This window comes from Alnus glutinosa, chromosome 4 (genome assembly GCF_958979055.1).
Source record: "Alnus glutinosa chromosome 4, dhAlnGlut1.1, whole genome shotgun sequence".
In the NCBI taxonomy this organism is placed as follows: Eukaryota; Viridiplantae; Streptophyta; class Magnoliopsida; order Fagales; family Betulaceae; genus Alnus; species Alnus glutinosa.
This window is the reverse complement of record NC_084889.1, coordinates 24,008,747-24,026,066: the sequence shown is the minus strand read 5'-3', so window position 1 is coordinate 24,026,066 and position 17,320 is coordinate 24,008,747. Positions and strand designations below refer to the sequence as shown.

Here is a 17,320-nt window from a genome sequence, read left to right as displayed (position 1 = left end):
CAAAAGCACTCTTAACTGCAGAGTTCTAATAGTTCATGGTCATCATTGCTTCAAAACGTTTTGTATCAAGAAGGGTGCGAATATACATATAAGCACATCCTCATTCCCAAGCGATGTGGCATGCCACAATCACCCCCTCTTGGGACCCAGTGTCTGCACTGGCGACCCTCATGGGATTCCCCAATTCTTGGAGTCCCAACGAGTGCCCGCTGGAGACCCTCATGGGCTTGTGCACGCTCCCCCCATCTTAGGCTGGGCAATGGCTCTGATACCATTTGTAATGACCCACTCCTAACGACACAATATTGTCCGATTTTGGCACCCCTGAACCAGACTTCCCATGAGGTCAACCATCTTGGTACTACTCTCACAAAAGCACGCTTAACTGCAGAGTTCTAATATGTTCGTGGCCATCACGGCTTTAAAACGCGTTGTGTCAAGAAGGGTGCGAATATACATATAAGCACATCCTCATTTTCAGGCAATGTGGAACGTCACATGTGGCTAGCGCTTTTTCATGGGTTGTAACAAATGGTATCAAAGCCATTGCTCAACTTGAGATTGGGGAGCGTGTACAAGCCCATAAAGGTCCCTAGCAGGCACTCGTTGGGATGCTAAGAATGGGGTGATCGCATGAGGGTCACCAGCGGGGATGCTGAATCTCAAAAGGGGATGATTGTGATGTTTTACATTGCTTGGGAATGGGGATGTGCTTATATGTATATTCGTACCCTTCTTGACACAATGAATTTTAAAGTTTTGATGACTATGAACTTATCATAATATCGCAGTTAAGCATGTTTCTACGAGAGTAGTACTAAGATGGGTGACCTCCTGAGAAATCTGGTTCGGGGGAGCCAAAAGCGGACAATATTGTGTCGTTGGAGCCAAAATTCACTTGGTAACGCTAGCTCATGTGGTACTGGAGCACCACATGACGTGGCCCTGACGAGAACATCAAGGGTTTAAGAGGGAGTTTGTAACACCCCGGTCCCATATTGGGAAGAGATAAATACATTACATAGAGTGAGTGGTTTATAAGAGATAGTCATGAGTGCTAAGTCCCACATTATCTAGTTACTAGGTGGAAATGGGCTTTATAAGGAATTTTAAGGAAGCTTGAAATTGACTAGTCATTTTGGGGTGATAACATAGATGTGGCTAGCGTTTTTCCTTGGGTCCTTACAAATGGTACGAGAGCCAACGACACAATATTTTTTGTTTTGATACCATTTGTAATGACTAACCCCCAACGACACAATATTGTCTAATTTTGGCTCCTCCAAACTAGACTTTCCAAGAGGTCACTCATCTTGGTACTACTCTCTTAAAAGCACGCTTAACTGCAGAGTTGTGATAGGTTCATGGCCATCATAGCTTTAAAATGCGTTGTGTCAAAAAATGTACGAATATATATATATATAAGTACCTCCCTATTTCCAAGCGATGTGGGATGTCACAATCACTACCTCTTGGGACCTAGTGTCCCTGTTGGCGACCGTCTTTGGATCACCCTATTCTTGGCGTCCCAATGAGTGCTCGCTGGCAATATTCATGGGCTTGTGTACATTCCTTCATCTCAAGTTGGTCAATGGCTCTGATACCATTTGTAATGATCTAGAGAAAAATGTTAGCCACATCTGCGCTATCACCGTAAAATGACTAGTCAATTTGAAGCTTTCGTAGAACCTCTTATAAAGCCTAGTTTCACCCAATAACTAGGCAATATGGGCCTTCTCACTTATGACTGTCTCTTATAAACCACTCCCTCTATACGAGTCCCTTCCTAATATGGGGCCAGGATGCTACATGGTTACTCATGTGTGTTCTGCTTGGGGGTTTTTATAGAAGGATCCCTTTATTTCTGGAGGAGTGATTCTTGGCTGGATTGGTCACGAGATTTTCAATGCTTTTCAAATATGCCTGATCGTTTCTTGTTGAGGCCGAGCAGTCCTTTTTCTAGCGTAATAATCTTTTGGACCTTTTCCTCGCAAGGTTATTCCCTTTTCTAAAGTGATATCATGGCTTTCGTGCAATCTTTGGCGTGATTCGTTTGGGTCGTGGCAATCATGTCTATTTCTTGGGTTTGGGGGAGCCATTGAGTTTGGGCTCCGGCCACCCAAGGGCTAGGATCCTCCATTCCAGTGTTTAATCTATAAAAAAGACCTAAACCTTGTCTTATTTAAAAGAAGAACACTACAAAGTATAGACCAATTTAATAAAGAGACGTGTTCTTAAAACATGAGCTTTGCATATGATATCTTATTAATGCTATTAAAAAAAACATGTGAAAAACAAATACTATTAAAAAAATATGTATTTTTCACATGTTAAAGGACACATGTCACTTTGTTAGACTGGTTTGTAGAAATTAGTTACAAATAAGTTTGTACCTAATTTATGTCCTTAAAAGAAATTCTGAAGTTTGTGGGGGTCTTTTGTTTGATCCATTAGGCCTATATAACTAAAAGTCAACTAAACTATAGCAAGTCAATTCCACATTTCTTGTTCCACCGTGAAATACTTCTTCAATTATTAGTTCATTTGAGTTTGTAATTTCAAAACGTGAGATTTTAAAACACAATATTTTAAAGATGCAGTTAAGTGTTTGGTATAATTGTAGTTTTAGTTTTTAAAATCGCGTGTTTTTAAAAATCTATTACTTTTCTTGCGATACGAAAAAATGAAGATTTTTTAACGTTTTCAAATTGCAGTGCACTCACAAACGATATATTGTCTTCATAAATCATTTTTTGTCGCTCTCTCAGACCTTGGAGCAGACAATTATGAGCCTACCTACCCGAGTAGGTCTTCAACTACCCGAACACCTGCCTGGATAAGTGGGGTCTACAAGGGTTTTCTCATAATTACTTACCCAAATTATAAGCAATATGAATATACAATTGCACTAGATTTCAATTCCACTCCTAAAAGCCTTTTAATCTTACACTTTGATCCTACACACCTCCTCTTCACCGTGTCTCCCTCTTCCTCATAGCTTCAAATTAAATGATAGAGTAATGCTAAATTTATATTTTGATCACAATGCTAATGTGGTAGTTCCAGCTAACGCATGATTTTATTTTATTTTTAAGTTGTGAATAAAATTTGATATTTATAGGTCCATATGATTGAATAAAAATATTAGATTTTTTATTTTTTATTTTCCGGACTAGTCAAATGCCAAAAAAGGTTTTCAGTTGAAATGATTTTCTTAAAAATAATTTCAGTTGAAAATATTTTTTCAATAAAAAATATTTTACGGCAAAACAAACAGAGTCGCAATAAAAAAAGAAAAAAGAAAAAAGAAAAAAAAGTGCACTACACCATAATTAAGAAATCTAGCGATTGAGCACCAGATCTCACCCGGTTGAGATGACCGACTAGCCCCTTACTTCCAAGGGAATGATTTGCCACTCATGAGAGAAGTTGAGTGTGTGGACCAACCTCAACATTTTTTCAAATGACACGACAGTGTCATGTCGCATTGCCACATTAGCACGTAAACTACCGGTACGAAAATTATATGTAGCTGTAGCCTTTTTCTTATAAGATTCCTTTTAATCAGTTCAATTACCCAAAAATAAATAAATAAAAATTGTACTAACCCGGAATGATTGACAGATGGGCCGGTTTAGGCCTGCTAAAATGTGAGCAAGCCCTGAACTCGGAATAGAAGCCCGCACACCAGAAATTGGTTACATTTACAGCCGGACCGGGTGGTAGGAGGGGTACGAACTGAGAAAGCAGAGGCCGAGGGAGAGCGAGTAGAAATGGGGAGAAAGAAGGGAGTGGAATTCGATGAGGCGGCACCGGATGACTTCGATCCGTCGAATCCGTACAAGGATCCAGTGGCGATGCTTGAGATGAGGGAACACATAGTGAGGGAGAAGTGGATCGCCATCGAGAAGGCGAAGATCCTGAGGGAGAAGCTCCAGTGGTGCTACCGCATCGAAGGCGTCAACCACCTCCAGAAGTGCCGCCACCTCGTCCAACAGTACCTCGACGCCACCCGCGGCATCGGCTGGGGCAAGGACCATCGCCCCCTCTCCCTCCATGGTCCCCCCTCTCTCTCTCTCTCTCTCTCTCTCTCTGTGTATTGCTCTTCAGGCTACTGAGTTTTTCTCTTTTGATTTTCTGAATCAGGTCCGAAGGTCGAGGCGGTTGATTCGGAATGATTGGCAGCACAAATTTTTAAGGTATTCTTACAGTTCACTTTTTCTTTTTTCTTTTTTGAACTTTACAATCTGTGCTCAATTAACGATAGTAGATTTCGTTATTCTTTCTTTTTCACTACCTTTGTTGTTGTTAATGGAACTATGGAGCCTTTCTCTTTATAACTGTGATTGCTGAGCATATGGAGGGGAGAAAGAAAGAAAGATTTTATTTATTTTTTATTTTTTATAAGTTCTTATCAAAATTTTTATTTTTTTGTAAGTAACTGACAATATTATTAATAGTGTAAGGCGTCCCTAAGTACACATGGAATATAAAAAGGAAACATCTAATTAGAAGAAGCAAAACCAGTAAGGAAAACACTATAACTAATTGAAAAATGAGTTACACAAGCAACTACCCATAGAAACAAAGTTCTAAAGAATAAAGATAAAATCTCCTCCATTGTCCTTTTTCGGTTTTCAAAACTTTTATCATTCATTTTTCTCCATAAACACCATAAAATGCATGTTGGCACCATCTTTCACATTGCAGCTCTTTGCGGACTGCTAGAGATTCACCAATAGGCATACAAATCAACAACACGTCTAGGTATAACCCACGACAACCCAAAATGACTTAAAAAAGCAATCCAAATGGCATAAGCCACGTCACAATGAAGAAGAAGGTGATCCACGGACTCTCCAATCCTCTTATACATGCAATATCTGTCCATCACATTGACATGCTGCTTCTTGAGATTATTCATGGTAAGGATCTTACCTAGAACTGCCAACCACACGAAAAAAGGCCGCTCTTAAAGGAACCCAAGTTCGCCACACACTTTTCGAAGGAAAGCGGCTCCCTTCAATACAAGTCAGGGAGCTATAGAAAGATTTGACCTTAAATAACCTTCTTTTGGATGGAATCCACCACAACTTATCTTCACTTTTTTCTTTCACTCTAGCAGAGTGCACACCTGGAAGAAAGAGGCAAAGATATCCACCTCTCAATCTTGTACTACTGTAGCAAACCTCACATTCCACTAGTTAAAACCACCCAAACACTCCAAGTGATCTGCAACAAAGGCATCCTTATGCAAGCAATACCAAATAAAATTAGAAAAGCTGCCTTAAGGGCCACATCCTCGCATCACTTATCATGCCAAAAACTAATATGGGATCTATCTCCCACCTTGAACTTGGTATGACATGAGAAATTCTCCTATCATGTCATGATATTCATTCATAACCCTACCCTGAACACACCAACAGGCTTAAGAGAACACCACCCACCCCATAAACTACCAAATTTAGAGTCCATCGCAACTCTCCACCAAGTCTCTCTCTCAGGCCCATACTGCCACAACCATTTGCTAAGAGAGCTCGATTGAACACCATCGAATTCTTAATGCCCAACCCTCCCTTTGAAATCGGAGAACAAACCTTGGACCAACTCACCAAGTGATATTTGAACTCTACACCTAATCCACCCCACAAGAAATCACACTGGAGCTTCTCAATGCGTTTAGCAACACTCGCTAGGAGAGGAAAGAGAGACAAAGTATGTAGGCAAATTGGCAAGGATACTCTTAGTAAGAGTAACCCTGCCACCCTTCTCAATGCGCCCCTTGGTACATTGGGAACAAATACATCTTTTTTCAACTAGCCAACCGACATTCAATCTTTTCAATAACACCATTCCAGTTATGCTTGGCTTTATTGGATGCCCCTAACGACAAGTTGAGACACTTGACTGACAAAGTGGAAACCCCACAACCTAGCAATCCCGCCAACCTTTCCATCTGATCAACATTCCCCACAAGAAGCAACTCTGACTTGCCCAAGTTAACCGTTCAGCCTGAGGCAGCTTCAAAGCAATGGAACAAGCTCCACAAAAGACGCAGATGTGTTGGAAAAGCACCATAGAAAATCAAGATATCATCAGAAAACAAAAGATGAGAGAAAACAACGTTGTCCACTAAAAAACCATCCAATAACTCTCCACTAATTGCAGCAGAAATCATTTTACCCAAATCATCCGTTAGAAAAACGGACAAGGGGGATAAGGGATCGCTTTGTCTCAAACCACGGAAACTATTGAAGAGACCCGTTGGAGTGCTGTTAAGCAAATCTGAGAAACGCATAGAGGATATGCAATGGGCTTTCCAAATGCACCATTTCTCCCTAAAGCCACACCTCCTCAGCATATACAACAGAAAGTCCCAATTCAAATGATCATAAGCTTTTTCGAGATCCATTTTACAAATAACACCCGACTCATTAGATCTTACTATACTATCAACTATACTATCAAGGCATTGATTGGCAATAAGGACATGATCAAGCTAAGGATTTGCCTACCTCTAATGAGCTGCACCAAAATCTTTGCATTTTGTTTCCCGTTTTGTAGCAATCTATGGTCGCATTGTAGAAGATAAGCTACTACCTTTTGGCTTTCCTGATGAGGGAGAAAAGAATAGAGCATTTGCAATGTGTGATGGATGGATTTGCGAGTTGTTTTTGGTGGTTCTTTATATAAAATGGACTTAACATTATCTTCACATCCTGGAAGATAAAGTAGGATAAGTATACTGTAGGTTGTATATAGATATGTGTTTGGATTTATGCTCATTAGTTATGAATGACAAGCAATACTTGTTAATTGTCCATCTAAAATATATTGGTTGTAACTATTGATTAGAAACTTACAATAATACTAGTGGAAACTAGAGATGAAGATTTCAAGCTAGTGGCAGTGGAGGAGTTTGCCTTGATTCGCCTATCAGACGCCCGGTTGCTGTTCGGGGATAGTGTGTTGAGCATCAGGTGTTTTTGGGTCGCGCTAGTTGCTCGCGTAGGGGCGTCAGCCGGTGGGTCTCGTGACTGTGTGGCTCCTTTCCGTCGAAAATGTGATCATTCTCTGGGTTGGCCACTTGGGTTATGGGTGTTTTTTGAGATGGAGTTAAGTTTTATTGTGGAGTCGAAGACTTTTGTCTTCTCGGTTCTAGATGGGGCGTCGACGCTGAGGGTTCTCCACGAAAATTTTCATTAGTTCTTCGTGCTCTGAGTGGTTGGCTTTGACGTTGTAGTGTCTTGTGGATTTTTCGGAAGATCAAGTTTTCATCAAATCTTTCAGGGAAGGATCGAGAGTCTTGATTGCTCGAAGAGGGTGTAACCAAGCCGGCCGTTTCTTAGAGGCAGCTTCACTTGGGATGGGTGGCCGGAAAGGGTTTGTTCTGATCCCTGAGGGACGTGGAGGGTGGGGTTGGATCAAATTCTCCGACGAGCTGAGAAAGGCCGTTGTTTCCTTCTCTGCTTCAGTGGGCTGGGGGTCTGGGTTCTTGCATGAGTCGTTGGAGAATAAGGGGAAGAAAGTAGGGGCTTGGCCGGGTTTGGTTCCTTTCACGAAGGGGCCCTCCTTTGTGGAGGTGTTGAAGGTAGGCTCGGCCGCGGTCGTGAAGAAGGAGCCTATTGTGGGGGGTCGTTTGTCTGGGAGAATGGTTACGCCAATGGATCAGTGTGAGCTTGACCTTCTTCCGGCGATGAGGATGATAGATGCAAATCTGAGGTCGGCGTTGGACTGTTCTACCTTGGAGTCTTCTTCGTTTGATCTGTTGGGTAAGGACCAACCTCACCGTCCGATGGGTAAGACTTTTCTTCCACATGCGAGTTTGAAATTTCAAAGTTGCGCATGTGGAGTAAGCGGGTCATAGGTTTCAACTTGGCTTTGGGCCGGGCTGCTAAGAAGCTTCTGGGTCGGCTTGCAAGGAATGGACTGAGACGAAAGGGATTGCGTTTGGGTCGCTTCTTGCGAAAACCTAATTCCTTCCGGTCGTCGAGTTTCTCGACGGAGACGACGTTGGTGGCTTCTTCTGGGCCGTGCGATCTCAATCTGTCAGAGTTTTCTGTTGTGGATCCTTTGTGCGAAGACCGATTTGGGGGTGGGTCATCTCTGGTTAAGTTGGTTCCAACGTTCGTCTTCCCACCTCTGCCGACTGCGGAATTGCCGTCGCCGGCGACTTTGGTTGCTCCTCCGGCGTTGACTGGGATTCTGTGTGGTGTAGAACTCTCTGCTCTTCTGTTCCTTCTCTCTCAGGGGCCTCTGAGTTGGGGAAGAAGATTCATTCTTCCCCCTCCCCCTTGCTGCATAGTCGCCCGTTTCAACATTATTTTAGGAGGGCTAGGGAGCTCAGGGCAAGGCATTCGGTGTTATGGAATGATGGGTTTCTTTCTGACTCTTTGGAAGCCTTGAAGCTGTCCGCAGAACCTGTTCTTTTTAAGGATACGAGTGGAGAGTTTCATGCGAAAAAGAATACAGAAATTCCAGCAAAAAAGGGTCTTTTTAGGAAGGCTTTTCTTAATCTTCCCCCGATTGTTTCTGTCCCCCCGTTTTGCCGCGGGAGGTTAAGGACGTTAGTGTGGTTCGACCTTTCTCTCCTCCAAGTGGCTGCATCTCTCCTTGTTCCGTTGAGGGAAATCGATTCTCCCAATCTTGCAATTGGCCTGTCAGTTTTGACCACAACGGGGAGATTGTAGTTTGGGAGGAGGAGGAAGATGATTATTGGGATGGATTGCCCTTGGATTGGGCATTGGAAGGGGATTTTGGGGAGGAGGCCTTGGCAATTAGTGATGCCATGGAAGAAGATTTTCAGCGGGAGAAGATGATTGCGCGCCAAAAGTCTAAAGGAAAAAGGGAGCTACTAAATCTGCATAGCTCCATTAATTATAGTGATGCTAAAGGTTCCTAGGAGTAGGAAAGGCAAGGCACACATGATGTAGGTTTGTGTGCTTTGGTGGGTGGGTGGTGGGTTGTTTTGTTCTTAGTTGGGTGCTATTGTAGTTTGTTTAGGGGTTTTTCTTCGTTTTCGGGGGTTTGAGTTTTATTGGTTCTATTGCGTTTTTGCGGGTTAGCTTTGGTTGTTCCTGTATATACTTTCTGTGTACTTAAGGGCACGCTTTCATTAATATAGTCTTCTCACTTATCAAAAAAAAAAAAAGATTCCAAGCTAGAATGGTAAACTTTTAATGGAAAGAGAATGCAACAGTGCAAATGAGAAGACTGTATATTTCAATAAAATGAAAGATGATTAATGTTAAGCTGTTACGGGTTTCCTTAATGTGTGAGACTTTTTGATAGAAAAGGTGGATTTAGTAACTGTGCGGAGTTAATTGCACATGTACATTCCTCAGCTTGTCCTCATCAAGAAGAATTGAAACTCAGTTGTCTAATCTAGGTCATATAGGAGGGAGGATTAATTTTATAACTTTTGACTTTGTCATATTTTGTACTTCAAAGGTGTTTCGGGTCTGTCTTTGTGGCTCCCACTTCATTTCCCTTTTGTTCGTACGTGGTTCTGCTATGCAAATTGATTACTTGTATGATCCTTTCTATTCCTCATCAAGGAGAATTGGAACACAGTTGGCTAATCTAGGTCATATTGGAGGGAGGAGTAAGTTTAAACTTTGGGTTAAATACTTTTTTGCCTCCTGTAGTTTAAAGACTTTATTTTTTGCCCATTGTGCTTTATTTCATATTACAAATGGTACCTCATTTATGGTTAAAGATTGAAATGGTACTTCCATCCAAAAAGTAGGAAGTCCATATTAGCACCTTTAAGATACCACGTGTCTTATGCCCCATTAAAAATAAAATTAAACAATAAAACAATTAAAAAACTGATTAAAAAAAAAAAAAATTGAAAAAGGAAAAAGAAAAAAAGAGGGGTGGCTACATGGTTGGCCTGGGAGTGGCCAAAGAGCAAAGTGGAGGTGGCCTTTGGCCTAGGGGTGGTTTCGGCCACCTCTAATGGCCAAATCTTAAACGATGTTTTATTTTTATTTTTATTTTTTATTTTTTAGCCTTGTGGGGGTAGCAAAACCACACCCATGGCCTTCGGCCACCCCCATTACAAACAAGCACATTGTAGAAGGAGCTAATAACGAACAACCCCTTTTTTTGGAGGGGATCCACCATAGTTTATCTTCACCTTCCCGTCTTACTCTAACTGAATACAACAAATTGAAGAACGAGGCAAAAACATCTACCTTCCAATCATGAGCTGCTCTAACAAAACTTATGCTCTATTGATTGGACCTACCAGAAAGCTCCTAGTGTGCCGCTATGGAAGCATCATTAGCGCAAGCAATAACTATATAAATATGGAAAGCCTTCCATAAGGGCCTTGTCCTCAACACCACAAATCATGCCAGGAACTAACCTTGGCGCCATCTCCCACCTCAAGTTTTTTGTGACTTGAAAATTACCCCCAATCCTTCCGAATATTCTTCTATAACTCCAGCCCATATGACCCAAATGGTTCATTAGAACACCACCCACCTTATGAACTGCCAAATTTAGAGTCGACCACGACTCTCTCTCATACATAGTGCCAAAGCCATTTCCATTAGAGGGTACGATTAAACAACAGGAAGTTCTGAATGCCCAACCCTCCCTAAACGATCGGACAACAAACCTTTGATCAGCATACCAAGTAGAATTTGAACTCTTCTCCTATCTCAGCCCATACGAAATCTCGATGAAGCTTCTCTATACAGTTAGCAACACCTACCGAGAGAGGAAAGAGGACAGGAAATACGTTGGCAAATTGGAAAGTATCCAGTAGGGTTGGTATTAGATTCCTATAAATATGGATGTAATGGTTTTTCTATGATGGCTGAATGAAGAATATGGCTATGAAATTTCCAGTATTGATTACTCATGAGAATTGTGTGATAGAACCCCTTCTCCGGGGTGTGATGTGAAGAAAATCCTAAGTGTGATGCTTAGAAAAATTAGGTATGATAAGTAGGTTTATCTCTCTTTTCTCCTTTCTATTTTGTTTTCATTTTTATAGCAATTTGTTTCAAATTCCAACTGATATTAATCTGAACCTTCAGAGATTATTTTCTTAGAATCCAATTGTAAAACAACCCTAAATCATCCAAAACAACGTCCAAATATTTTTCTCGGGTAGTTCACAGCCACTTAAAAGTTCTAAACCTAAGTCTTCCCTTTTATTTCATCTCCAAATCCTCTACCCTTTTGTTATATCATTGAAAACCCTATATACCCTAATATTTTTCAGCCTTTTACCACCAAAACCTTCTTAGTCGTAGCTCATCCTAAAATCTAAAACAAGTTCCTGTGCAGAAACTCGTACAACTGATTTGACAGCACAGCTTTTGTTCTACATCAATTTGCATTTCGTTTCCTTGTGCAAAGGGATATGAGGTAAGAAATAAGCAGAAAAGCCTCTATAACTATAGTTAAAGTTCATCAAGATAAATGTTTCATGTGGAGACCATTTTGTGGGCCTTCATAGATTTGATTATTCTAGATTGTTTATCTATATTAAACTATGTTATTTTATTTTATTATTTTATAAATCCTTTTTTCTTTGTGGGGGCCTTCACGGACCGGATAAAAATAATTCAGTTGTGCTTCGTTATTGCAGGGAACTCAATTTGGCCAGTAGGTGAATGCGCATGCTGAAAGAAGACGGAAGTGGGGGCCTGCCTGTTTGGCAGTTTGGTTGTATTTTGGTTCTTTTGCTTTATTTGGACTTGTAATCTAATCATCTACAAATACTTTCTTTCGTTATGTGCAGAAAGCCAAATGTTATTGCTTTGGCTTTCATCTTAGATTTTATTGCCTCATAGCATCCAAAAAATGGCAATGATCTGGACCAGGCAGGCCGTGAATGAAAGTACATCAGATTAAATAAAATTTCCTGTCACTCCTTGGTTGTACCATATACCTTGTTAATAATGGTTTGTGAGTTACACTTGGGTTGGTTGCATGATGTTATGGAAGAAAGTGACTACTTGGAAATTGCACTACCAATATGGGTTGGAAGGATGGTCAAATCTCTATTATTTCAACTGTTCATTTTCATTTGTTATGCAGCAGCTGTATTTTACAAAAAAAATATAAGCTGTATTTGTATACATCTCTGTATAAGAAAGAACACTTCACATAATTTTGTATGAAAATCTTCTAGCTGGTATGATAAAAACATTTTCTGGAATCTTAAACCCTGGATCACACTACTGCTGCTCCTCCCTTCCCGGCCAAAAAGAAAGAAAAACAAGGAAGAAAATATCTCACACTTGAGAGATTTGTTTCCCCCTAGCTTGGAAGTGAGTTCCAATTCTTGAGATTATTGCCCGGCCTGCAACTGCATGTGGTTTATAATATATTTCACCCTGCATGGCCTGTTGGAAACAAACAAAACTTAATGCAAGTATATTATATATATATATATATATATATATGATGAGAGTAGAGTAGAGTAGAGTAGCCATGCACAATAATAAAAACTTAAGATGATCTAATTCCAACCCTCGGATTGGTTCATTGGTATTTAATCTACTAGCTTGTAAAACGAGGAAAACTAGACAATTGGAAAAAGAAAAAGAAAGATGGAGCTAGGGAGCTCCCTTCAGTCCAATGGGCGGGGTAAGGAGGCGGAAGGAGTTGCTCCCACACCATGCAGGTGGCGAAACATAACGTTTATGATTTACTTGTATAAAACATTAGGGGTAGCCGAATGCATGAGATGGCAGCTCTAGCCGCCCCTCAGCCCTCTATATTGGACTAAAAGGAGCTCCTTCGCGCGCACCAGCTTAATTCCTCGATCTCCTCCTTTCTCTCGTATTAATTATCTCCTTCCTTCCTTCCTTATATACACCTTTTCATGCATGATGCCATGCATACGTCAACTACGTACCCTCGGAAAATATTTGTTTTATGTTTTGTCAATGGGGTTCTCGTGATCTTTGAGCTCTTATCTTCTGCAGTACTTCACTCCTGCAATCATATATAATGATCAGGATCTTGATTGCCTTGTGTGCAATCCCAACGTGCCATATATATATATATATATATATATATATAAGAATATGGACAAAAAACTACGTTTACATAATACTATTTGTTTCTGTACGTGTTTGTCTTTTCCTCCCTCCAAACACAACCTTAAGTTTATAGAATCAAACAATACCAAACAACATCGCTTTTACTCTGAGATTTATCCAGGAAAGATGGATAAAAAGTTACAGGAATTTACCAATCCATTAAGTAAACGTTTCCATGAGGCATCTTGTGCTAGCTAGCTCTAACTGTGAAAGAAACTACGTACCATAAATTATATTGCTGCAGAAAGTGTCTATAGCTTATTTTTAATTACTACTTAAATCCATAGCTTAGCTTTCATCCTAGTTAATTAGGCATTTATGAATGGTTAATCAAACTTCAATTGCTTTCTTGCATCACAAAGTAATTTGGTCAATATATAAATAATAATAATTTAGTGTATATATATAAATCGTGTTTGTTTGTTTGTTTTGAGGCCACGAAATCTTTGAAAAAGATTTAGCAGTACTTCAATATTCCCATGAGATCACAGCTAGCTGCCTCACTGAACGACGAATTCGTCATTGTTCAGGGCCGGGTTCACTGTACGTAGACAAAAACAGTAAAAAAGGTGTAATTGGGGTTGTGAATCATGTGAAGATCATGAGCTTTTATAGCTTTATAGGGAAATAAAGCGTATAGATGAGATCACTTTATTGAGTTACGAGGAGCTAGAAGCTTATTGTATTTGTCCTGCTTCCCAATGCTTGGATTCTGATTCTCCCACACTCGATCACCTGCTTTTGCAGATTCTGATTCTCCCACACGTACCCAAATCCTGATTTTCAGCTCCTTTTGGAGTTTCATGTTATTTACCACATAACGGGTTTTCTTAAAGAAACAAAAAGGCTTCTAAATGTCATTTAATATAAGTTAGACAAAGTTTTCTTCTTTTAAATCGGGCTCGGATAAAATTTCTTCAACCCAATTTATTAAAATTATATCTACGAGTCAATTAATCGTGTTTTTAATATGATTAGCATAACATTTTACACATGTTTTTAGAACACGTAATCCTTGCATCATTGCATGCATTTTAAAATATATGTGAAAATCATTTATTTGAAGGACAAATATCAATTTAATAGATTAAGACCCCGTTTGTTTCGCTGTAAAATGATTTCTATAAAATATTTTCTATGTTTTTCGGTGTTTAGGGCAATGGAAAATAATAGACAAACCGAAAACATTTTTGGTTTGACCGGAAAAGCTTCTTTAATTTCCGTAAAATAGTTTCAATTTTTTTTAAAACCTAAAACCATTTTCCGAATTTGAGCTTCTCCTTCTCAATTCTCTGGTGTTCGTTGGACCACCGTCTGACCTTTGCCAGATCTCTGTCGGACCACCGCTGGAAGTTGCTGGCTGTTTTTCGTCAACGCTCATTTTCCTTACAAGCCAAACGTCGAAAAATATTTTAAGGGAAATCATTTTTTTTTGAAAATTAAAAATATTTATTTGACATAAAATATTTTACGTTGAAACAAAAAGAGCCTGAATTAGAAAACTTTTCTCCAACCCAGAGAAAAACTTTGTCCATATTAGTGAAAATCATTTTTTGCAAAACATAGCAACCTATATCAGCGGATGAAGAGGTAATTGGTAAAGAACTTCTTTGGGTGGTAATCTAATAAACAATAATTGGTGCATGTGCCCACGTATGTTGCGCTATTGTCAGATGTAGGGGTGTATCGAGCATAATAGCATATCTTGAGCGAGTTCTGGTTGTTCGTGCTCGGATCGTTTGATTTTGTATCAGGCTTGACACAAGCTGGGATCTTGTGTCCGAACACAGCTCGCCATGGTAGGATCCCTAATCGAGCTCGAGCTCGAGTCAAATTATTTTAGCATAAAAATAAAAAAGAACAAATTAAACTAAATTTATTAATGATACTCTCTCCAAAAACGATTACAAAGGCATTTCACAATTATAATCAACTAAACCTTACTAAACAAATTTAAACAAATACAAATCAAATTAATACAAATACAATGAAAATTATTGGACTTTTAATTTATCAAGTGTGTGCAATAATGTGCAACAAAATATCACAATGTGAAAAACAAAGAGACATATATTTTGTTGACGAAGTGGAAACTCAATTAAGAGAAAAACCACTTCGGGGCAGCCAAACCTAAGATACCCACTATTCAGAAGACAAAGCTAGTTACAAAGCAGTAGCACTCACATACCCTTAAACAGTGGTCGTACCTTAAACTCTAACGTGTAACCCAACACGAACACCTCATAACCAAGTTACCTACTTGGAGGGGTCTTCAATGGAATCCTTTACCTTAGGTCAACCCTAAGATAGACTTCAGTTTCAGCACAGCAACAACACTTGGCAATGGCTTGAGAGTGAGCAGATCAGCACAGTAACTCTAAAATATAACTCTCTAAGTACTACAGAATTCACAACCGAATTCTTACAATTCTCAAGCTTAGGGACCTCTATTTATAGGCTGCAGGTTCAAATGAGTGTCTGGCTTGAAATACCTAGGCACCGTTCGGACGGTAGACATAAGGTGTCCGAACGGACAACTGTGCGATCGGCTTTCCAAAAATTCGCATAAATTCTTTCCTGAATTAAGCTGCGTCAGGATGGTGTTGCCCTGTCGTCCGGACGGTTGCACTATAGCTCACGCAATTTCCATATCAAGGTTTGTCATGTCCGAACCATGACATCTGTCGTCCGGACGGTGAATCTGATGCACACAATTTTCATATATGAAGCTCGCGGGTCTGGACCATGAAGACCGTCGTTCAAACGTATGAATTTTGAATGCCCGACTTGCCTTATGGATGAGCGCGTCCGGTTGGGAATCCACATCGTCCGGACGGTTGCAGCTGTCTTCCCATATCTGTGTTTTGGAAAAAAAATCCCATAGCTGATTGAACACTGAGTGGCGTCCAGATGTGCTGCTGAAACGTCCGGACAGATGCAAGCTGGAACAGATCGAAGCTTCTCGACACATATGGGCGTCCGGACGGAAAGTTCTCCTCGTCCGGACGGATGTTGCTGACTGATGAGAGTTCGGACGGAAGCTTGGGATCCAACTTCTCTGAGTTAGAATCTATACAGAATCTTCTTTGAACACTGAAATAGTATTCTTGAAGCTTGTGACACTTGCAACTTGTCATAATGAGGCTCTTTCCATATCAGATAAATAAACTCTGAATATCTGAAGACTCTAAAATAAACGGCATCCCTATGAAAGCAGCAACATTACATAGAAGTGATTTTGTCCAACAGAATGCAGCCAACACAAAAACTAACATACAGTAAAATAAAATAAAATCACATATACAATAAACTAGGCTTCATGGCACAATTTTTTGGTTCAACCAGGAACTCCATTCAAATCACTAAATCAGCTCAGCAGCTTCTTCAACAAGACCTTGTTTAACTTCAAAACCAAATTAAACTATCAACTTCAGAATCAAATGCCTGCCTTGATAATTAGCAACTTTAAATTATCTGAAAAAAAAACCTGCAAACACTCTAAAAAAAAATTAAAGTTAATTTTTTTTTTTACTCCCTTACATTATTTACACAAGTTCTATATACTTGGTAAAAAAGTTAAGGGAGTCTTAATAATAACACAATTTAATGTGCCTAAATCATTAATAACACTATCAAAGACAATCATCAATACGTCCATAACAGCCCTACCAAATAGTTATACATATAACATATCATTGGAATTCTGTAAAACTTGTGTGTGCCACCCAAAACTAATTTAGAATAAGTTCTTAGTGCATTTTCTTGACACAATTGATTACATACTTCACACTATTGAGGAAATCGGAGATACACCACGACTGTTTGTTTAGACAAATGCCCAACATACAATTACAATTTAGAAAATAATCACTGTTATAATCCTGCAATCAAAGCATAAGCAAATTGTTAGAGTTTTAGAGCCTGATCCGGATGGGAGCCCTAAGAACCAGCCCTGGTCAAGTGTGTCCGGATGGACATGAATCCCGTCCAAACATAATCTCCAGGAGGTGCTTGTTTCAAGGGGTGTCCGGACGAGTAGTATACCCCATCCGAACGAGAGTTCCAAGGAGTGTCAAATTCTTGGCATGTTTGAACAATGTGATAGTGTCTTTGGACAGGTAGGGCATCAAGTTACGGAACCCTAGGGGCGTCCAGACAGCCAAGGAGGGTGTCCGGACGTTGCTAAATACAAACTCCAGTTTTCTATTTAAAGACCAATTTTGGGACGTTGGAAGTATGGGAAAATA

The 17,320-nt window shown here is 39.9% G+C and overlaps 1 protein-coding gene across 1 annotated transcript; it reads left to right on the top strand.

Moving 5' to 3' along the window:
• The first annotated feature begins 3,695 nt into the window (after positions 1–3,695).
• On the top strand, positions 3,696–11,909 carry LOC133866584 (NADH dehydrogenase [ubiquinone] 1 beta subcomplex subunit 10-B). The gene is made up of 3 exons (XM_062303149.1): positions 3,696–4,059; positions 4,147–4,199; positions 11,612–11,909. Exons 1-2 carry the CDS (start codon positions 3,774–3,776, stop codon positions 4,176–4,178), a joined length of 318 nt encoding a protein of 105 aa, XP_062159133.1. The 5' UTR covers positions 3,696–3,773; the 3' UTR covers positions 4,179–4,199; positions 11,612–11,909.
• Positions 11,910–17,320: the final 5,411 nt, after the last annotated feature.